Source organism: Peromyscus leucopus, chromosome 1, assembly GCF_004664715.2.
Source record: "Peromyscus leucopus breed LL Stock chromosome 1, UCI_PerLeu_2.1, whole genome shotgun sequence".
In the NCBI taxonomy this organism is placed as follows: Eukaryota; Metazoa; Chordata; class Mammalia; order Rodentia; family Cricetidae; genus Peromyscus; species Peromyscus leucopus.
The window spans coordinates 62,697,194-62,719,865 of record NC_051063.1 but is presented as its reverse complement, the minus strand read 5'-3'; the positions used below and the strand labels follow the sequence as shown (position 1 = coordinate 62,719,865).

The following is a 22,672-nucleotide window of genomic DNA, read 5'->3' as shown; positions in this document are numbered from 1 at the left end:
ATCTCCTCTGCTTTGCCTCTAGTGAATTCTGTCTTTCACATTACTATTGCCAGACATTAAATACTATGGCTTTGTGCAGTTTACACAGGGTGGTCTCTTTTGTTTTGTTTGTTTGTCCGTCCTTTGAGCTTCTCTGCAATCCTTGCATCTTGTCAGTGTTCTCTGTCACTGTCCTTTTGACATGCTGTCTCCCTCCCTAAACCCTGAGACTCCATGCAGGACCTGGTCTCCTCCACTGGTTTCTAATCTACTCACACAGTGCCTCCTCTGTGTGGCTCCATTTTCCAGCTCATTATTCAGTCTTGACCAACCTATATAAGTGAACTGGTCATGAAGAAGTTCACCCTAAGACTTGGTTTTTAACCTCTCAATATTCACCTCAGTTCTTGCCACTGTTGTGTGCTTTTAGTCGTCTGCTGATTTTTGCTTGCAATGGTTTCTGTCCTGTTTTTAAAACCTTAAAAAAACAAAGCAGCATCCATGCTTCAGCAGGGATTCAGAGGCATTGCTGCTTCTGCTAATCCCAGCTGACAGCTTGCTTCTTAGTGCTCCTAACTTTCCACTGCACTCACATGTGGTCAGTGCTGGATGATGGTAGGCCTGCATCAACCCCTTTCTCCAGAAGGAACACTCTTTTTATTTCTACGCACACTGGACAGATTCTGGACTACATGACTGTGACCACAACCTAAGACAGCAGGAAGAAGCTAAATCATGAATTCCTGTTGTTCATCACTTGCCTTCTCCTCGTCCCTGTCAGGTCAGCTTTTACCTAGCTTGACCTGGGGATGAGGATCTTACTCTTCTAACATCCTAGCTTGACAACCGTCCCATTCTTGAGCCAAGGCCCTACACTGGCTGCAGGACTGCTATCAAACACCTCGCACCTGGGGCTGCAGACCTGTGTCCATCCACACATGCCCAGCACTGCCTCGTCTTGAAGAGAAGCAGCCAACAGAGGTCAAACCCTCTTGGCCTGCTCAAATCTAATGCGATTTTCACTCTACCCCGAGGGTGTCCCCCACTTCCTGATGAGCACTTAGGGAAGTATCATTTGTCATAGAAAAGCTTTTAAGAATAAATGCCCCTTATCAGCATCATGTCCAGTGCTGAAACACAACTCCTGTCAGCTGTGTGAGCACAGAATTAAGGGCTGAGGATCACACTTTGCAGAGTACTGCTTTCAGGATGAGGTGGGAGACCCCAGCCAATATAGCAGTAACGCTCACTACCCAGGGTGGCCTCCCCTGTGGTGCTCACTGCTAGGGTACCTTCTGCATCTACTTACCTACTTCAAAGAGTGCAGACAAAAGAGGTCATACCAGCTGCTGCCTCAGCACCTTCTTGCCTAGCCCAGTGTGGAGAGAGGCAGGTAAGCTGGGTGCACCCTACTTGCCTTCAGAGTTTAAAGACAGCTTGAGAAGGATACCACATGGGGATCGATGACCATGTAGAAAGATACAATAGGCCCTCTGAGAAATGGTGGGCACCCAGAATGGCCTGGAGAAGAAAGGTCAGAAGTATAATAAAGGCAGGAAGTGATACTTTCAGAGGAGTCAATAACACAGCCACAGCACTGGCCTGCATCCCCCCCACCCCCCCACCCCCAGCAGAGCCTGCTTCTCCCTGTAAACACCTATACCAAGTGCCTGGTTCATACCGAGCCTCAGGCTTGTCTCCTTAACCACCTTCAGTGCTCCTCAGCACAAGCCTGTAGGAGATCATGAACAAGGGCATTTACTGGTTCCCTGTACTGGGTTATTGTGGGCTTTGTTAAAAACCACTCAGGAACAAAATGGTAACATTTCCTTAGAGGGCTTTATTTTTCTATTTTATATAGACCACTTATTAAATTAGAAGGCTGAAAAGTAAAAATATATCATATAATCAAAGAAAAATTTGGACATGGACCCCATCCCCAAGATACATCCCACAGACACAGAGTTCTGAGAACCATTCCCATCAACCTCCAGACAGTGTATCAGATGACACCAGTATCTGTAAAGAGGGACCTGGGAGGGAGAGGGCAGAACCCAGTTGCACAACACTTCTCTCAACTGAATAGGTGTCATTTGCATGGCGAGATGAAAGCCAGTGGCCACATCAGACCACAGATGTGCAGCAGTTACAACTTCAGTCAACCAGTATGTCCAGAGAAGAAAATAGCCTGGGCCATACCCAGACCCATGCCCACCTAGAGCTGGCTTGAGATCAGGGGCTCCAGTGATCATCTTGTGAAACTCTGCTACCACTTTGAATCTTCAAAGATTCTTGGCCAGAGCAGCAATGACACCCAGTGAGAGCCTAGCTCCCACCCAGAAGCCTATCTACATCTGCTATGGCTTTGCCTTTGAGCTTCTCCTTCCAGGTCTAACAACTTTTCTTTCAAGAAGACCCAGGATGGGGTGGAAGGCCAGGTAAGCCATGTCCTAATGCCTAGGCTCCTAGACAGGCACTGACAAGCAAATTCCAAGACAAGACAGCACAAAACCTAGGAGAGTGGGGTCTCACTCAGACCTTATAAAATGTGATCTTTCTTCAATCTATTAAAAAAATAAAATGTTCATGACAAAGGGAAGAGTCTGTGTTCAGTTCAAGTCTTAAAACTGTCTTAAAACCATCACTCTTCTCCATTTGAGCAAGCACAAGTTAGTGAATGCTGCCTCTGAGTGCCATGGGGGCTGCTCAGGGGTTGACAGCAAATGTTGATGCTCCCTCCAGAACCTCACAAGAACGAAGTGGCCCTTGCTCAGCCCATACCTCCTTAAAGCAGTAGCTGATGCACACAGCCACACCTGAGACCTGGAGACAGGTGCTGAGGTTTCTGTTCTGCAGTGTCTCAAGTCTGCTGGTAACACTAAGTGGACCACTTAAGGAGGTCCTGTCCTGCTTGACTCATCCACCCTGCAAGAGAGCATCTGCTTACCAAGCACAAGGCCACACAACAGTCTAGAATGGAGACTTCCAGTGCCTGGCTGGGTTAAAGTGAGTGGTTGAATCTATTTAACAAACATTGGTCTTTCTTCTCCATTTTGCAGTTAAAAGGTTTAAAGTCCTACAGCTAAAGAAAAGTGCTTGTTACCACCATCCCATGCTCACCATCACCACATACTGCTTTCAGGCTTACAAAAATAAATACTTATGAACAATACATTTGACAAAATGCACCCCCATGGATGACAGAAAGTAGTATATTTTAGCTGACATTAAAACTTAATCTGTGTTTTTGAGGGGGGAAGATCAAAACTGAAGCACTAACTTTCTTATTTTAAGTCTTTCACAAATAGTTCCAACTTCTAGAAGTTACCTCATGCCCATATTGGTGGATCACATAACTGAAGGTTGGGTGCAAATTCTTGGAAAAACAAGAAGCAACTGCAACGCATGGCAAAATTGTAACACCACAAACATGTGACAATGCTCCCTAGCTTCTTAATGGTGCCTGTACAGTGTACCAATTCTGAGAAAGCTTTCAAGGTTCTGATTCTTAGGACCAGGTGTCACCCATTCTGTCCCTGAACAGATCTATAGCCAGGTCATGGGCCCAAAGGTTTGCAACCCAAAATACAATACACAATACCCACTAGACAGGGACAGGCACCTCTGCCTCCATGAAGGTTTAATTTACGTGTGAGATTTTTATCACTCAGGCCGAGCGACAGTAGGGGTTGACAGAGTCTGCTGCAGGTCAGTAGTGTCATGATGCCTGAATGCCTTTTAGTAGTAAACACATAGTGCCACATCTGCCCATCTCTCTCCTTCACTTGACTCTGGGCTGTGTGATGAAGGCCTATCAACAAAAACAGCCCCCAGAGTAACAACCACAGTGCTGGTACTAAACAGAAGGAGGTGGAAAAAAGCCTCTATCAGTGAGGGCCAAGATGGGGCCTGTCCAGCCAAGCACCAGGTCTGGACACCTTCTGCATTCAAGTTGGATTTCTGTGGCTGAAGCCTAGCCAGACAGTGACAGGTGAGCTAGACAAGAGGTCAGACCTGCTGGATATGGCTGAGAAGCATATCTCACTGGCCCAGGACTAGGTGAGGGCCCAGGTTCACATATGACATCAGAGGAAAGAAGGAGTTTTCAGCTTGAAGTTCTAAAAATAACCTCCAAGTAAGTGCACATGAACTCAGTGCACCTTCAACAACCACCCCAGTTAGGCTGAGTAACTTCATGACATCCATCGACTCAGAAGGATGCTGTACAAACTCTAATGTCTTGGCAGGGGCAGCTGCTTTCTGTAAGAATGCTTTCCAGAACAGGGTGAGGAAGGGAGATGCAAGACCACTGGTCTGTGCAGTAACAGGGCCATGCCACCATCACCCAACTAGAGACAAGGAGGAAGCTGTCCCCCACCAACAATGAAGAGGACTGCCTGCCTAGAACCAAAAATCCACATGCATCCCCAAAATAGGTGGGAAGGGGCGGCACAGATGTCCAAGGAAGGGGTACGTGGATGGTCTTTCATTGGAATCTTTTGGGGATGGTGACCCTGGGGAGCCTTGGGTGGGCAAGTCCAAGGGTCAGTGGTGTGAAGCCAAGGGCCACAGGTGGGTCTAGGACTCTTCACCCATTTGCAGCAAGGAATTGATGGCAGCATCCTTGTTCCCTCTCTGGGCTTCAAGCACGGAGCGAATTACTTCTCTGTCCATGTTGGGAAACATGTCCTGGATAGCCTTGAGATCCTCCTCATTACAGCGGGGCTGAGGAGCCACAGCTGGTGGGGGCATGGCCACAGGCATCATGCCAGGGCTGCAGACGGCAGGCATCCCTGAAAACAAAAGATGAAGTTTGGTTAAAAACAGTGGGGTCAATCAGGCATGGTTGTGCATGTCTGTAATTCCAGCACTTGGGAAATAGCAGGTGAATATCTAAGATCAAGGCCAGCCTGGTTTACAGAGTGAGTTTCAGGACAGCTAGACAGAGAAACCCTGTTCCCAAAAAAACAAAAACAGTGGTGTCACAAAGCTGCAATGCCAAAGGAAGAAATAATGCATTTGATTTACCTCAAGGGGAAAGGCTACCTTGATTCTGACTTGAAAACAGACCCAATAAGTACGCCCATGGCAGATGGGCTGGGATATCCTCCTCACCACTGATGTCTCCTCTTCTGATATATTTCCTTTCTGAACAAAAATCCAAGTTGGATCTTTCCAATCAAAAATTACAGGGAGCAAGATGAAAATTCGGTAACTATATGTACTACTTCAAGAACTTAGGAGACTTGACACAGATGTGAGTCTTTACTGAGAATGGGGACAGCAAAGTATTATGCTTGTTACACCCCACACTCCAAAGTCTGCTTGTCAACATTCTAGAATTTACTTTCACAGCCTAAGACATTACAGTAACCATGCATGCATTGTAAGGTAAAGCTACATATAGCAGGCCCTAAACATTAACATTTCAGAAAGGCTACTAGCCTTTCACCATGAAGACAATACACACATCAGAAAGTGCATCGGTCTTCAGCAGCCAAAGCACCAGGGGAGTCAATCCTTTAGCCATGTGAGCAACGAAAGACTGCTGCCAGAGGGCTCAGCACTGATGCTACATGACTCCCTGCACTCTGTGCTAGATGAAGGGGCACAAACTGAGAAACAAAAGGTTTCCTGAGTCCCTCTGGGCCAGGTCTTTACCTTCGTGCTTTTGTCCTGACTGACCTGCACAGGTTGCAACCACACAGCCTCCCAAGTTAGCATAATGTCATGCTGCTCAGCCTTTCAGTGATAAACAAAAAAGGGGACGGAATGCCACCTTCACTGAGGATAGTGGACTGTTGCCTAGCTCAGGTCTGAGACAGCAGCCTGTTCCTAAAAGGACTCAAACAACCTTAGGTGTATGGATAAAGTGCCTGTGCACACACACAGTCACTGCAGCAACAGGAGGAAAGGTGTATGACTATAAACAGCCCAGGCAGCTCCCTTTGGGTTCTGCTCGGATTGTTCCAACGTTTTTCAGCCTAGCTGGGTACAGGGAAGAGAGGACTGGGAACTTCTGTAAAACCTATAGACTAACTGCATAGGGTCAGCACAGGAGAGCCGTCTACAGTCATCTGCTCTCGTAAATCAGCTCCCTGGGGAGCAGGCCAATGCATACTTCTGGTGCTGGTGTCTTCCATCCTCCAGAGTGGATACCATAGGCCCAATCCAAGTTTGACCTGTCATCATGACTGAGTGTGGACTATTTATCAAAACTTCCTTAAAGTTGTGAGAGTAGATTTGGGGTAACCAGCCAACTTTGTGGGTAAAAGATGGACAGGAACCCTGCAGCACTGGGCCCCAAACAAGGTCCTCTCAGGTTCAAGTGGGTACAGGGAGGAGCCATACAGATGGAAATGAACCCATAGACCATTCTAAAGCACCATGTTCAATAAGGGAAACTCAGTGACACCATCTTGTGATGTGACGAGATTCTTCCTCTTCATAAACAGACACAAACTGATGGTGCAGGACCAATTCATTTCCAACAGCAGGATACTTAGCTACAAAGCACACACTATATAGCCAGTGGGAAGGCACAATTCAGTGAAACAAGAGCCTCTTCACCAATAGAATGCCACTCAGAAAACAAAAGCAAGGGAGCTTTCCATTCAAAAAGATCTGGTGCTATAGCATGGCAGCACAGACAGTCTGGGCCCCACAATGGCCTCACAGCAATAGCCCAGAACTGACACCAACAGCCAAAGGCCCCTGAAGCTTCCCTTGCTGACTACATGGACTCAGGAGCAGGCTACAGATCATGGGACTTTTCTAAGCTCTCAAACTAGTGGATCCACAAACACACAGATAACTCTTGATCCTTAACCTTCAACTTCAGCTCTGAAAAGAAGCAGCTGTGATTTTTGAATCCAGAACCTTAGACAGAGAACAGGGTCTATGTTTCCTGGTATGCAGAGGCAGCTAGCACCTACTGGCTATGCACTGTCCCCTGGGCATATGGCAGGGGTGGACCAATGGACAATGAGAACAGGCTAACTTGTGAGTCTCCTCATTCCTGTTCTATTGCTCACAGACTTACTTCACTCCACTGTCAGGTGCTTGAGTGCAGTCCTTTTTCATGCATGGTCTGTGTGTGTGTGTACCTAGCACCCTAAATAGTCAAGGGTGTGAGTCTTTCTCAAGAGAGCAAACTCTGTAGGACAGCTATGGAGCTAATATGAAGCAAGAAGCATCATGTGACTTGACCTCACTTTTGAGAAGTCAGAGAACAATAGGAATAAAAATGAACCGCTGCTCCTGCTTCTGTGGCCTGAGAGAGCCAGAAAGCCACACAGACCACATGGCGGCCCCTGTCAGTCCATACACAGGACACTCCAAGTAATCTTATAGGATGGCTCTGTCATCACAAACATATAGGAATTATAAGAACCAAGCTGGGCATCAAGTTTCATTGAAGCAGTATGCTTAGTAACCCTCCCAATGATTAAGATAAATAAAAAAACAATTCAAGAACTTTTCTAGAACTGATTCTCTATTAGTGGACGCCAGGGTTCAGGGAGAAGTGGCTAATTCCAGGGTGGAGGAAGGAAATGTACAAGATAGCCAGAGGTTTCCTGTGTCAAAGTCAGGAAGTTCACACAGCATGTGAGACATCAAAAAGCACACAATTCAGACTGAAGGGCTGGCCAATCCGGGGTCACTAAGTGACAAACAATATAGGAACAAATTATAGCTCAGAAAATGAAACAAAGCTCAAGCCCAAACTGCTACAGCTATCAGTGGACAGCTCAGTCTGACAAAAACACAGGCAGCAACTGTGACCTTGAATATAAGCCTTGAGCAGATACCAAGATGTTCTCAAGAAACTGAAAAGGCACACTGTCACTTCACCAAACACTAGGGCGTGAGCAGCAGTAATGAAAGAGAGCAGTCTTCTAAGCAGTATCTGGGTACACCTGGCCAGACAGTGGACAGGGCAGCACAAAAAACTGCAGGGCCCGTCACAGGTTCTCGGAAGACCTAGCTCCACCAGACCCATGATCTGAGCTCCTTCACAGAACAAGTGGGGATGAACTTGGCTGCAGTCCTGCAGCAGGTTCCCCTTGGGAAGTGTCCTCACTTCCAGAAAGCATGCTTACATGGGGACAGAGCAGACTTCAGAGGCTGGTCTTCAAAGGAAAATATCCTTTTATTTCTGTGGTAGCTTTTCTGTCAGTAGGAGACTGTTTTTAACTTTCAAAATGTACATCAAAAGCAAGGATTAAAGTCTATTTATAGAGGAACCTTCCCTAACATACACATTCTAGAGCAGTCTAGAGGCATTACAGAGAATGAAGAACAGGGGCCAAGAAAGAGTAAGCTGGTTAACAACTTTTAATCTATTGTTTAGAAGTAGTTCTGGTGTCAGCAACTGGATAGAAGTTTGTCTCTGTTGCCTCCCTACCCATCTGCCACCATCCAAAGATATGCTCAAGTCCAACCCTAGTGCCTGCAGATGGGCCTTACTTGGAAAGAGGGTACCCTTGTTAGGATGAAACCATGAAGGAGCAGTAGAGCCCTTGTTCAGTGATCATATAGGACAGAAACACACAAAGAGGGTGGTAACCACGGGAGTATGAAAACAGACTGGGGAGATGTAGCCAGAAACCAAGTAACGTCAAGAGTTGGAAAAGTAGAAAGGGCCCTCTCTGGAGCTTCAGAAGAAATTGCGGCCCTTGTTTTGGACTTCTGGCCTCAGAAACTGGGGGAAGAGATTTCTGCTGCATGGTCCCACCTGTGACCCTTCGCCTCTACTACAATGGGGTACCCTTTGTGCTCACTATATTCCACTTGTTTCTCCCTCCTCAGACCTCCAACTCAGGACAGTTCAATGACAAATTTTGTACATTCCAGTGATGCACTGGACAGAGCACTGATGGTACTGCAGTTCAAAAAGAAACCCAGGAGCCACTTTGGGAACCCAACTCTCAGACCTCAGGATTTAGTTCCTGAACAGGACAGGACAGGACTCCAGAGGGTACACATTGTGAGACCCCACTCTCAGATGTCTAAGGCTCTCTCCTTGAAGAACCAACTGTTTTAAGGTCCTGGGTCATGTCCCATTGAACTGGTTTGCTCTCTACTGCAGGCTGTATATTCTGGTCTCTGCTGGACTGGTGACAACCTACTCCACTCCAAATACTGCAGAGGCCCAGAAGCCTGTGGACTTACCCTCCCTCTCCTTTGCAGAGTGCTGCCCTTAGTTCCTGCAGGCAGATTTGTCCCAGGCAGAAGGCCCAAGCTCTGTCAGGGTTGTTTTCAGGCTATGTGTGGGTGGATCTCATTCCCCAGTCCTTCACTGTCTCCCCTAGCTCAGCTCAGGTTAATGAGTCACTTCATTCTGGCTGTGTGGGACCCTTAGACCCCACACTGATAAGCCACAGTACCTCTGTGCTGTTCCAGCTCTGAGACAACATCCACCCTGAACACTAGCAACCAGGGACCACGTGGACTAGATCCTACCCAGGACCTCATATTCCCTCCTGCCCTGGCTATCCCCACTGCCTTGGCCTTTGATCTCCTAGTGGTAGCAGGACCACCACTGTCTGCTTGGACTCCAGTCCCTTGGACCCTGACAGAGAATGGGGGGCGAGGGAGGGTGGGACTGTAGTACTGCCCTGGTGCCTACTCTCAGAGCCACAGTCCTCCTGCTGGCTCAAGTCAGGAAGCTGCTACTGTCTCATCTGGCTTGCCCTGTTCTTGTGGGAGGGCCAGTTGGGCACCAGGCACTGTGAAAGCCACAGAAAGACTGGAAAATTTTTAAAAATACATAAAAGCCACATCTTGACTTTATGACCCAAGCAGATGTTAATTTACATAAGTAAATACTTTTAATGGAAGCCATGTTTTTTTAAGATGCAGTATGCCTTGCTTAACAGGAACCAGGTTTTCTCATTCCAGTGACTCATGTGTGAAAATGTACATAGACCACATTTCTACACCTCCAAAAACTGCTGGCAACTAGGAAAAATATTAATTATGCATAAATCATTCAAGTATGACACTATGAGTCAGTTTTAGAAGGATCGTCATTTGAAGTAGCCATCTTTACACAATTCTACACTACACAAACTTCATAGGGATGGATGCTGGGCCCCCTCCCTCCTCCAGTCCTACTCTGTCTCAGAATTGCCTACTGAAGAAGCAGCACACACCTGCAATGGGCACATAGCCAACACCCTGCTGGTACACGGTTGGCATCAGGACCACAGGCTGAGGTGGCATCATCATGGCAGCTGGGAGAGACTGAAACACAAACAAAGAAAAATATGGGGGTCAAGGAGGACCATATCATATGTAAATCTTGTTACTTCCAGTCTCACAATAATAGTCCTAGCCACAGCCCAGCCATGAACACCCAAGAACATGCAGTCCTCAGGAAGAATGTAGTGGCCTTGGCCGCTGGTTCCATCTGCACCAACACTCCAGCACACCACTTCCCCTTGGCTGGAAGACTTGGGCTAAGACAAGAACTACAGCTACTGAAACGTGAATGAGAACAGGACGGGCCACCAATCTAGTGGAATAAATGAGCTCCAGTTTCAGTGAGAACAAAAGTCAGGGTGTCAACGGCTGGCTTCACATGAGCTGCCACCACCACCACTTTCCACACAAAGCTCACTTCAGGGTCTGTTTTGGAGACTGCATCAGTATCAGTAGCTTCTCACAGAAGTACTCAACTATTTTGTTTAGATTTATTTATTTAATGTGTCTTAGTGTTTTGCCTGCATGTATGTGCATCACATGTGTGCCTGGTCCCAGTGAAGGTTAGATGAAGGCATGGGATTCCCTGGAACTGGAGTTACAGTTGGTTGTGAGCCACCATATGGGTGCTGGGAATCAAACCTGGGACTTTCCACAAGAGCAGCCAAAGCTCTTTCCCACTGAGACACCTCTCTAGCCCCAGCTAATCTTGAACTGTAGGTGAGCTAGTACCAAATGGACCTGTGCTACATAAAGTGCCTGTTAAAGATAGGTAACACTAAACACCAGAAGGAGACATGCAGCTGATGAGGCCTGCACACAGGGAGCTTTATACTCTCATGTTCTCACAGGCTTGGTAGCAACTAAAAAGAAAAGGTCTAGATGATACCAAGGAGACAATGGAAGCCCAGACCCCCAACCCTGCCTCCCATGACTTCCCAAGGTTCTGGAAGCCATAGCTCTCTCAGGGAGGTTCCACAAACTCTTCTGAGTGTGGTCTCTCCCGATAGTGGACTCACTGTGTAGGACATGACCAGGTTGATCATGCCCTCCTTGTCATCGCCCTGCCTCCCACTCAGGCTATACCACTCGTCCTCCACTTGGCCTTGCTTCAGGGACTCAGGGATGGTGATGTGGGTCCACGCTATGCGGTCGTCCATGGAGAAGGCTCTCTGAGGAGGGCAAGAGTGAAGTGACTTTGTCATGGCCCACAATGACCCATGTTCTAGAGACCAGCTTTCCCTATGCTTTAACTCCAACTGGACTCTTCCACCCTCCCCACTGCTCCAGCTTCCTTCAAGGAGCTTCCCATCACACCACAATCCCAGACCTCCATGGATCTGTAACCTGACCACCACTTCTGCACTTTCTGAGTAACCATATAAGGCCAGGCCAAAGGACAAGAAAGGACTCTGGGCTGTCATCCTGGCTCAGGGATGGGCATTGTCCTCCCCAGTCCTTGTGGCCCTACTCCTAATCCACCAGATATGAATGGCAAGTCTCAAGCCAAGAACGTACAGAAGAGGTAAGAGCTCCAACCCACCATCCACATCCCTAAACCTCCTTTTCACATGGTCCTACTATTCTGAGGGCACAGAAGGAGAAAGGAACCAAAACAAAAACCAAAACCAACACACAAACAAAACACAAAAAAACAGAGGAAGAGGCACAGGGATAATACAAGGGGGAGGCTGCATCCTCCTGGGTGGGCTGCCCATGCCCAGCTCCTCTCTGGCCTACACTGTTCTCATTCTCCTCCACTTCCCTATGCTCTGGTTTAAGGAGGCAGGTACATGGTCTTTAGAACTAAGCTACCAGGAGATAACTTCAGCCACCTGCCCTGACTGCCCTCAAAAAGCTGCATGCCTAACTGCTGGTATGGCCATGGGACATTGCTGGCAGAGCCTGTGACTCATGCCTGCAAGAACAGTGCTCCCACCACTAGTGGAGCCTGATTTGCTTAAAATTTGACCTACCCATGAACAGCTATTTTCACACTCTGCCCACACTTGTTATCACTGGTGATGGTTCCCAATGTCAAAGGAGCTGAGAGAGAAAAAAGCTGTACCTTGTCATTCAGCCACTAAATGCCAGGTGTCCAGGCAGGTCACACCCTGTTACCCTGCCACTAAATGCTAGATACACAGGCTTGAGCACCAGTAGAGCCATCTCATGACTGCTAGGCACACTGCAGCACATCTAAATCTATCGGATCCCAAACTTGGCAGATCTGTGACACTGGGGCATCCCTCACCTCATCGAAGATCTCAAGGTAGAACGAGTCCACACCTGGGGGCACCGTGCACTGGATGACCTTGTTCCAGCGAGGGTTCTTGGCACCATTGTGTGCTGTGGGAGTTTCATAAACAGCATAGCCCAGACGAAGGCGGCAATATGGGTCCATGCGAGTCATGCCGTAATTCTTTGCCAATTTTGCCTGAAATAACACCAAGTTTAGAAAAATGAGGCATCCATCATCAGAGAAGAAGGGATATGCTTACCTAAACTGCTTACCTCACAGGTATTTCCCAGTGTAAGAAAAAAATAGCCTTCAAGTTCACCTAACCACATCAGTAACTGGTTCCTGAACGTGGTGCCAGTCACTGCTGGACTCACACAACTCTGGGAACCTGGCCACACCTGGCAGGAAGCAACTTAGATAAAGTCTCTAATCTAACTGTGCACTGACTGTGTACATCCTAGACCTTAGAACCATGGTCTGCAGGGCAGTTGTACACCCCAGCTGCTATAAGGGGATTAGGGAAACCATGCTCATGGAGGACAGTACCCAGCATGGACCAATAGTGATTGTAAGTATCTTAGGCAGATCCCTGGGAAATCAACAAGTATCATCAGATATTTTCAGGAGTAACTAGAATCAAAAAGTTCTATTTGTTCATATGGGAAATGAGTTGCAAAGGCTGAAATTCTCATTCTCATGCCCAAGCACAGCCTACTACCTCTTGTCCTCAGCCCCACCAGTCTTCAAAAGGAAACAGACCCACCTGTACTACAGTAATGCTGAGGCGGCCCACAGTGCCAACTGCTCCTCCATACTGCAGCTGTTGGGCTGCCTGGGCATCCAGCTGGATCTGCTGCTGCTGCTGTGTGGGTGTTATACGGAGGAAGTCTTGGGGGAGTTCACCAATGTACACCTTCCAGTGAGGATGCAAAAGAGTAGAGTCAAAGCATGTAGCCGAGCAATCTCACAGTACTAACCTACTTGCCTTGGACCAGTATTCACTCAAGCCCAGTCCAGCTCACCCTCACCTCACCAAGGCCTGGAGAGTGCTTGGCCTGTTTTTTCACCCACAAGAGTTTCCAGCCAGCCCTCATCTGAAGGCTGTTTCCCCTAAAGATGCACATCTTCTTATTCAGGGGGTGCCCAAGGCAAAAAGCCCTTGGAAGGTTTAGAACATGTCTCAGTCACTGAAAAGGCTGGCTACCAGGGCTGGAGGGAGACCTGAAGGGCTCTGAGAAAACAAAGTTTTTCAAGAAAAATAGGAGAGCAATTGAATGGTTATCTAAAACTTCTAATAGTGGCCCTAGCTAAGGTTCACATTCTGGAGAGGACCATAGGAACCTACCACAGAGGGAGACCACAGGAATACATGCTGAACCAGGGCTTCCTAGCAAGAAAACACCAATTGGAAATGGCATACCTGCCTGGGACTCAAGATGGGAGGGCCAAGGACCAGTGAGGGCAGCCTTGGGAGCAAGCATCTATAGCTTCAACCAGAGTGACCCAACAGAAGGCAGAACTGCTCCTTGCCAGTGGGTACAGGTCTGAGGGTTACATAGAGGAAATGCTCACAATTAAGGAACAGCTGATGAAGCTCTGCAGGCTGAAAAACCCACTGGGGGAAGAGATCGAGCACCAAACCACCTAGGTGCCTAAGATGGTCCCACCAGGCATAGTTCTCCAGGCCAGCACATACACTTTCAAAGACGCACCAATGTCATAAATATGAGCTGTGGCAAAGTGAATTTACTGAGAGCTTCTGGGTAACCAGGTTCTGTGGCCTTGACCACATCTCCACTGCATACACTACTGCCTAGCCCACCCAGCTGTGGTCTCCCACTGATATGCATCCCATAGACTTCCAGTTTCTGCAGGTTTTTCAGCTCACAGCACCTGGAAAGCACCTGTTCCAAGGGGTCTGGGTGCTCTTTTCAAAGGTCCCTGAAAAGGCAGGTATGATAGCTCACTCCTGCAATCCCAGCACTTGGGAGACAGAGACAGGGGAGTACTGTGAGTTCAAAGCCAATCTGGGCTACAAAGTGAGTTCCAGGCCAGCTTGGACTATACACCAAGACCCTGTGTCAAATACAAATTAATAAAACAAACGAGCAAAAGTTCCTGGATCCCTGAGTCTGGCCCCTTACCATTTCCCCATTTCTGTGTTTCCAGAAAATACAGACTAGTCAGAAGTTCAGAACCAACCAAGACTATAGCCCAGAGTTCTCCGTGGGTACCCTTAAACAGTTGGCCTGATGATGTTCCCACTGCTCTCCTCTAACTTGAAAAAACCACTATCACACTGTCTAGTAAGGGACATGTCTGTGAGTGGTAACTGCTCAGCAGCATGCCCCTCTGCACCTCTGGGGTCACTCAGTCCAGAGCCAGGCTATCACAGGCAGAGGCGTCCTGGAAAGTAGCTGTGGCCAGTAACACCCTCTCTTACCAAGAGAGGCACAGCTCCCAAAGGCCAAAGCCTCTCTGGGACAGACAGCTTTTCCCAAGGCACATCACACAGACTTCCAGGGAGTCTAGGAAGAGCCAAGAACCAGTGTCTATGGTATACAGAAAACATTGGGTCCCTCCTAGAGGAATTCCTGGCTCATACCTGTGCTAGTTGCAGTGAATGAATTTAGAGGGTGCACCTCCAAGATGCATAACCAGCTTTATCCACGCATCATAAATGGGTTATTAGCAAAACCAAACTTTCTTCAGTCAGGTTCTTGGGGTTAACCTACATAGGTCAAGTTCTTACTTGTCACAGGAACAACTACTAATTGTATGTCACGTATTACAGCTTTAGGGCCATAGCAGGGCACACCTGTGTCTCCTAGGGATACACCCAGGAGGGCAGACAGGCTAGTAGGTATTACAGTGATAGGTCAGAATAGGCAGTCATGGGCAGCTTCAAACATAGAAGTCAAGAAAGGTCATGTGGAGCAAGTCAGGGCTATTTTTTATTTTGTTTCTTATCTGTCCCCTTCTTGGGACTAGAAGCTTCAGACACAAAAATTTCATAGTAGACTTTTCCAGCTTTCATTAAAGAGAAAGAGACTATTGGGGGTGGGGGACAAAATGTGGTTAGAGGTATAGTTCTGTGGTAGAGCACTTGCCAAACATGCACAATGCACTAGGTTCAAAGGTTTAATACCTTTGCCCTAAAAAGATGAAATTCAAATGTGCTATTTTTCAATAAGGATTTAGCCATAAAATTATAAATAGGAAAGGAAACTTTTAACAATGTGAGTTTAACAATGTTTCCTAAGAGTAGGAAAACGACCTTACGGTAGAGAAAGCTAACTCACCCTGCCTTAGCCAGTTGAACCATCATTCAAGCAAAGGATATAAAAAAAACACCCTGAATAATGAACCTTTTCAAAAAACAAAACAAAAAGGGTAGCCTGAGAGATGGTCAAAGGCAAGGCAAGGTGCTGGGAGGTGCCCACAACAGTGAATGGAGAAGCTGAATCTGGAGCATGGACTGAAGCCAGTTCATGGCAGTGATAACGGTTTGTGTCACGACAATAGGGGAAATAGAGTGATAAAAGGGGGAGCTTTTTTCTATATATTTTCCTTAAATATAAAATTATCCAATCCACAAATTTAGTAGAAAGTTTTGACTTAACCCAAAGAGGGAGCAGGAAGGGATGGGAAAGACTTCAGTGCAAACTGGACAACAAACAATCTGGTTATACAACCAATACCTGCTGTCCTGGAAGGGAAAAGACAAGCCTGCCTGTTGTTGCAGGTCCCTGATGATTTGTCTAAATGAGGACACCTCATGCTACACCTAAGGAAGCCACCACTGTTAGCATAATGAGAAATGCTTCAAGAGCAAAAGGTGAACCCAGGCATCGGCGCAAATTCGATAAAGTCAATGACTGCACAATGACATGAAAATACCATCAATAAACAGTTATTTTTAGTGAAGTTTTAAAATACGGGACTAATCCTAAAATGCATTTTTCCATATATTGGTGGAGGAAATGTTTGGCCACGTGAAAATGTATATTTTTATCATAGCTTAAAGACTTAAGAATATTAAATGATGAATTCTACCAGCAGACTCACAGTGGATCTTTTTATGGTTTTACTTCAATTGAGTCCAATACTAACAAATGACTTTTAACATGTGGGTTAAACAATTTCACTTCCAGGCACCAGTCCCATGGAAAAGCTTCAAGAGTGTAAGCATTGGGATGCTCACTCCTTGTGGCCTAGGAAAAAGAAAGAACCACCAAGCAATGTTCCCTAGCCAGAAGCATCTGTGTGCCTCAGACTCACAGTCCTCAAAAGGAATGGGGTATGTCTGTGTCACTAAAAGAATGCAAGGAACCCCCAGGACCCTGTCCAAAAGGAGGGGCCAGTAGGCAGGGAGCACTGGGCTTCACCCTTGGCTATGTGTAGCACTTGATGACAAGTAAAAGTAGGAACAGGCAGACTAATCTAGTGAATGAGGGCATACAAGATACCCAATCCTTGCATCTGAGGCACAGCCTATGGGATTTCCTCACAGACAGAGAAGCTTTTGGCCTGCCCAGCATGGAGGACCTGCCTACTAGCATGTCTGGGACAATGTATGAAAAGGCAATAAGCTGCTAGTTTAGAGTTCAGAAAAAAAGAAAAAAAAAAAAAAAGATAGACAAGGACACAGTTACTTCAGTAGGTGAGTGTGCACATGCATGTGTGAGCTGCATGCGTGTGTGCACATGTGTGAGGCAGTGGTACCACCAAGGCCAAAGGGGGCAAGGGAGAATTCTGAAAAAGCACCAGCTCATAATTTAGAGTATCTGTGGCAGCTGGGCAGAGGTGGCTCTGTTGCCTGGTGCCAAGGCCAGGACAACTTTCCAGAGTCAGAGATCACAGGGATTCCTACACACAAGACTAGCTGATGCGGTGTCTCCCCACAGTCACCACAGCCAGCCCCAATCCCTGCCTTCATAGGTACAGGGACCTGGCAACTGCACAACCCACCTGTATCCAGCTCCACCATCCCTTTGATGTCAAAGCAGAAATGGTATCTGAAAAGGAGTTGATCAAAGAAATAATCATGTTTTCTGAGAAATGAAAAAGAATTCATAAGGACCCAGTAGATCACTACTAGTTCATAGTACTTCCCTTGGGCTGGGCCTGGTGCACTCTCCACGCATAAACTTGGCACATCCTCACAAGCCCTGACAACAGTTCTGTAAACGGTAACTGGCTCTCAGTCAGAACTGAAACTGCACTTAAAGGCATTCAGTGATTTACAATGAAACTCCAAAGAATGGAAGCGAAGTAAAATAGTGGCTGGGACGACAGCAAGACAGACTTAGAGTGGACCGAAGAGCTACTGCCCTCTGAAACTCTTCACAGAGCCCCCAGGAGCTAAAAGATTCTTACTTGAAAGTAAGGCAAAGGGATCCTGACAACAGACACAAGAGGCTTGGGAAGAAAATGGCACATCTCAGATCTGAACAGCACTGACTACATAAAAACACTGCTGCTCAAATGAAAGTAGAACCATCACATATGGCACAACAGCACCAGGTAGCCACCTGGCCACCACCAGCTATGGTCTTTGCACAGACTGGGAGAGACAGAGATGCAACCGACTTCAGATCTGCAATACTGTGTGTTGAAATTCCTAAGGCAACTCCCTAGAAAAAAAGAAATACACCATACCTTTATCAAACTAGTGAAGAATTTACTACTAAACTGAATTTTTAAAAAAAATTATGCTTAATAAATCAAAGCAAGAATAGAAACATGTAGGACAAATGGAAGCCTAAAAGTGTTAAAAATATATGTATATATTTATCCTATATAAAATAAAGCTATGTAATAGATTCCAATAGAAACCTGTACTTCTTAGATTTGACTTTTAAGGATACAGCTATATGCTGCTGTGGGTAGATCCCTCTTAAACATAAATGCTGAATAAAATGTAAAGTCAAAAAACAAATGAAAGAAAGAAAAACTCTGTCAAATACTTTCTAAAATGAAAAGCAGAGTAGCCATACTATCATACAAAATAAAAGTCAAGAGGTCAGTGGAGGTCATCATCTGGTAGCCACAGCCTGGTGCAGGAATGTTAACTTGTACCCGGGCATAGCCTCACCTCAAAATCCAGAGCAGACATTCCCAGGGACCCAGAGACACAGGGCTAGTGGCTAGCTGGTGAGCACAACCTCCCCCTTGCTCAGGTTCCTCTACTCTGTGAGAATGCATGGACACAGAGGCTGCTAACTCACACAGGAGGACTGAAAACTATCAGTATGCAGTAACACTAAAAAAGAAAGCCGACATACACCCTAAAGAAGTGAACTTCCTCTATTACTAGAAAAGAAGAAGCCTGCATTTTGTTTTACTTTAGAAACTGTTTAGGGACAACCCAGATGCCTCTGGCTGATGGGAAAAGCTTATCTTTAACAACAGACCCAGTTACCAAGTGTAGAACATATGATCAAATTCAAATATCACCCTTTTGGACCTGGACAGACATTTCAGTGGTTAAGTGCAGTGAGGCTGCTCTTCCAGAGGACCCAGGTTTAATTCCCAGCACCCACATGGTTTACAACTATAAGTAACTGTAACTCCAGTTCTGGGAAATCTGATCCCCTCTTCTGACCTCCAACAGCACCAAGAATGCACAAGGTATACTTACATACACACAGGCAAAATGTTCATATAAAAACAACAAAACAAACAAAAAACACTTCTGTCATTTCTATTCAAGTCACTGGCTCAATTACCAGGGAAGAATAGGCCTGATGAGGCTCCAAACAGGCATGGGCATTAAGGACTACCCACAGAATAAGGAGGGGCAAAGCCAGAGCCAGTGGCCTCTGGCAAAGCTCAATGGTTAACCAGCATCTCAAGCACGACAAGTTAGTGCCTGCTGGACTCCACAGAACGCATCTATAAAGGAGGACCTTCAAAATGCCACCCCCGACATCTGATGTAGCCTCCAGCTAGAAAGACCTGCATGCATCCCCACAAGAAGTAGGGTCCTTAAAGTCACTCACTGTAGGAAAGGAACAAGTGTGTGGACTGGGTAGCAAAAGGGGTAATTTCAAAATACCAGCATTTTCAAAAGTGAGATGGATACAGGATAGGATGTAATGCCCTATGGTGGCTATTTAAAACAAACAAACAAAAAACTAAAAACATAAAATACCAAATGTCCCAAGGAAAAACTTATTCCTTCACAACTACGTGGGTGCTGGCTGTCCTCCTCACACCTGCCCCCCTAAACCCTCTCAACCAAGAATAGAGAACCCTCCTAGCCCAGATGAGAGTGTCCTGCCAGGACACTGTTTTGTCAGTCCTTCCCCACTCATTAGGGGTGAAGGTCAACTCCAGAGACAACTGCCCAAGCCTAACTCCAGGCTCCTGGGATGGTGACTCTGAGCCATGGCCTAACCCACTGCTGGACTTACGCAAAGAAGGCTGCCTTTAGAACCCAGTACTGACCAAATGCGTACTTTATCTATGTTTGGAAGCCAGCATTCTGTTCATCTTTACAGCTCCACAACCCTGAGTATGACATGAATAGTAGAGAAGCACTACCACACTCTGACAGTTCTACCCTGACAACTAAAAAAGACCTTCGCAAATACTAATGAATCCAGAGGTATATGGGTAGGTCATCCTAAGTGAAGTAGCCATGAAAAGTTGAAAACTGAAAAAGGCATGTACTCTGAGAAATGGCACTCACCAGATGAAGACTCTAGCCATGACCCACGCAGTCCTCCCACACCAAGTCCATACCTTTCTGCTTTCAATGGTTAGGAGCACAGACCTGATGGTGGCTGTTATTCTCTGGCTTACATGAGTCACCATGCATAGCTGTGTCCCTGTGTTCCATACTTGTGCCTCAGTGTCCATTAATTGCTATAATATTGTGTTCACTAACACTACGGCAAAAAGTCCTGTATAGCCCAAGTAAAGACTGAGATATGGATAACTGGTGACAATTTCTTAGAGCCCAGACCCAAGGTTACAAGTCATCAAAAGGGCTCCTAAAAACCACTCAGCTGCCTATGTTTATTTATATGACTACGTGGTCCCTAGAACACTGGGGAAGTAGGAAGATCAAACATCAGGACTCGACTCCACAGATTTTGCTAGTATGAACCTCATCTGACACTCCCAATTACTCATCAGAGTAGGTTATTCCAGTGCTGTACACATAGCACCAGAGTTCCCCTCACCAACAGGGAATTAATGTCAGACACTGAGCTCACCATCAGATGAATTCAAATGCAGCCCAACCACAGAAGTAAGGACACTCTCAGACCACACAGTAAGGAAGGGTCCACTCTGCCTGGCCATCTGTCCACTTGGCAGGGGATATGAAGAGGGCAAAGCACTGGCTCCCTTCCTCTTCTGGCAGCCACTATTAATCTTCTGTAGTTTGCTGAGACACAGTGAGGATGAAGAGGGTTGCTGAACATAAGGGAACTCCAACTCTGGAAAGCTCCACATCAAGCATGACAGTGGGTCAGGAGTTCTGGCTTCAAAGCCCTCCATAAAAGCACATTGCCTTACCTTAAAGGCATCTAATCAAGCCTGGGGCTTCCTTCAAAATCAGAAAATCAGCCATCTACCCCAAGGAGTTATCTGTTACACACACACCACACACCACACACACACACACACACACACACACACACACACACATCCCACACCTGTCAGCTCTGTCTGGGTGAGAGATCTGGGAAACCAAAGGCTTTGTAGACACACTTAATATTAACTTAAGGGAAAGGACAGTGGGGCCATCAGAACCGTGTTCTACTACACACCGCCACTATTAGCCAACAACATCCGATCCACACCAGTCTCAGAGCTACTGGGAGGACATCCACACTAGGGGCTGGGGAGACAGGCAGTATCATGGAACCCAAGGCAACCTTTAGGAGACATCACCGTTGGGGAGACAGGCAGTATCATGGAACCCAAGGCAACCTTTAGGAGACATCACCGTTGGGGAGACAGGCAGTATCATGGAACCCAAGGCAACCTTTAGGAGACATCACCGTTGGGTCTCTTTTTAGGAGAGAACACTGTCGGGAGTTCTCTGCTCCTTTCTCATTTACAGATGAACAACTGAGGCTTGGAAAGGTAGCCACTAGCTGGGCTCAAGAGGTAGTACCCTGTTCGCTATAGGTGTAGGAAGAGGAGGAAACTGACACAACTAAGGACTGACTACAAAGTGGCATCTTTTGGGTCTTTTACTATTTCTGAAACCAAGGTGACCAGGACATCACTCCTTCTGGGAAATCAAGGGTGTCCAGCTTCACTCCTCTGAGAGACCATGGGAGCCACGACTCCTCTCAGTTTGGAAATTAATGGGGTCAGGACCACTCTCCATCTGGGGAAGCAGGAGAGTCAGAGCCCATGTACATCTGGGGAAGTAAGGGATTCAGGGCCCCTTTTCCACCTGGGGAACGAAGGAGAGTCGGAGTCCCTCTCAGTCTGGGGAACCAAGGAGGGTTGAAGCCCTTCTCCCTTGGGTTGACCAATGGGGCCAGGGTTCCTCCGTGTGGGGGACTAAGGGATTCAGAGCCCCTCTCCATCTAGGCGCCCCGGGGCTTCAGGGCCCGTGAGCACCCAGCGAACCATCAAGCTCTGCCTTCTTGCACCCGCGACACCCTCAGGACCAGGGTCGCTACTCCGTATGGGTACCGGAAGGTGGGACCTGCGCAGCTCCGGGATGGCCCAGCAACTCTCGAGGGGCCGCGCAAGGAGCCCCGTGAGGGGCTGAGAAGAAGAGCCCGATCCCAAGCTCCGTTGTCCCAGTCCGGCCCTCGCCCAGAGGACTCACCGGGCCGCGCTGCGTGCTGACGGTGGTCGCCATGGTGCTGCGGCGGCCCTGTGCCTCGCCGACCGCACAGAGACCCGCCGGGAGAGCCCTTCCGCCCCCACCACAACCTGCGTCGCCGACCGTTGTCCCGCGAGGCAATCTGCTCCTCAGTCAGCTGACAGTCGCCCCGCCCCGCCCCACCCCGGCATTCCCAAAGCGCAGGCGCTTCGCGATGGATGACCCCGCCCCTTCCGGCTGGCCCGCGCACGCGTGCTCCGGGCGCGGGGGCGGGGGGCGGGTTAAGGCTCCCGTGTACGCCTGCGCGGTGGCTCACTCCCGGAGTAGAGTAACCCCTTAAAATGGCTGCCAGACTATCTGCGCATGCCTAAGCGTGAGCGCTTCCTGGCGGGCGCCGGTCTGTTCACCCAGGAGCAGGCGCGTGGAACAGGGACGTTTATCTC

The 22,672-nt window shown here is 47.5% G+C and overlaps 1 protein-coding gene across 2 annotated transcripts; it reads right to left on the bottom strand.

Annotated features, from left to right (window-relative positions):
- Window positions 1-1,799: 1,799 nt before the first annotated feature.
- LOC114693908 (toll interacting protein) lies at window positions 1,800-22,393 on the bottom strand. 2 transcript variants are annotated; one of them, XM_028870463.2, is made up of 7 exons: window positions 22,233-22,393; window positions 17,399-17,445; window positions 13,191-13,340; window positions 12,440-12,622; window positions 11,205-11,357; window positions 10,137-10,227; window positions 1,800-4,772 (listed from the first exon to the last, which is right to left on the bottom strand). In XM_028870463.2, exons 4-7 carry the CDS (start codon window positions 12,596-12,598, stop codon window positions 4,558-4,560), a joined length of 618 nt encoding a protein of 205 aa, XP_028726296.1. In that variant the 5' UTR covers window positions 12,599-12,622; window positions 13,191-13,340; window positions 17,399-17,445; window positions 22,233-22,393; the 3' UTR covers window positions 1,800-4,557. The 2 variants fall into 2 exon arrangements, with proteins under 2 accessions (XP_028726296.1, XP_028726287.1); XM_028870454.2 differs by lacking the exon at window positions 17,399-17,445 and having other exon boundaries at window positions 22,233-22,363.
- Between the last annotated feature and the right edge of the window lie 279 nt (window positions 22,394-22,672).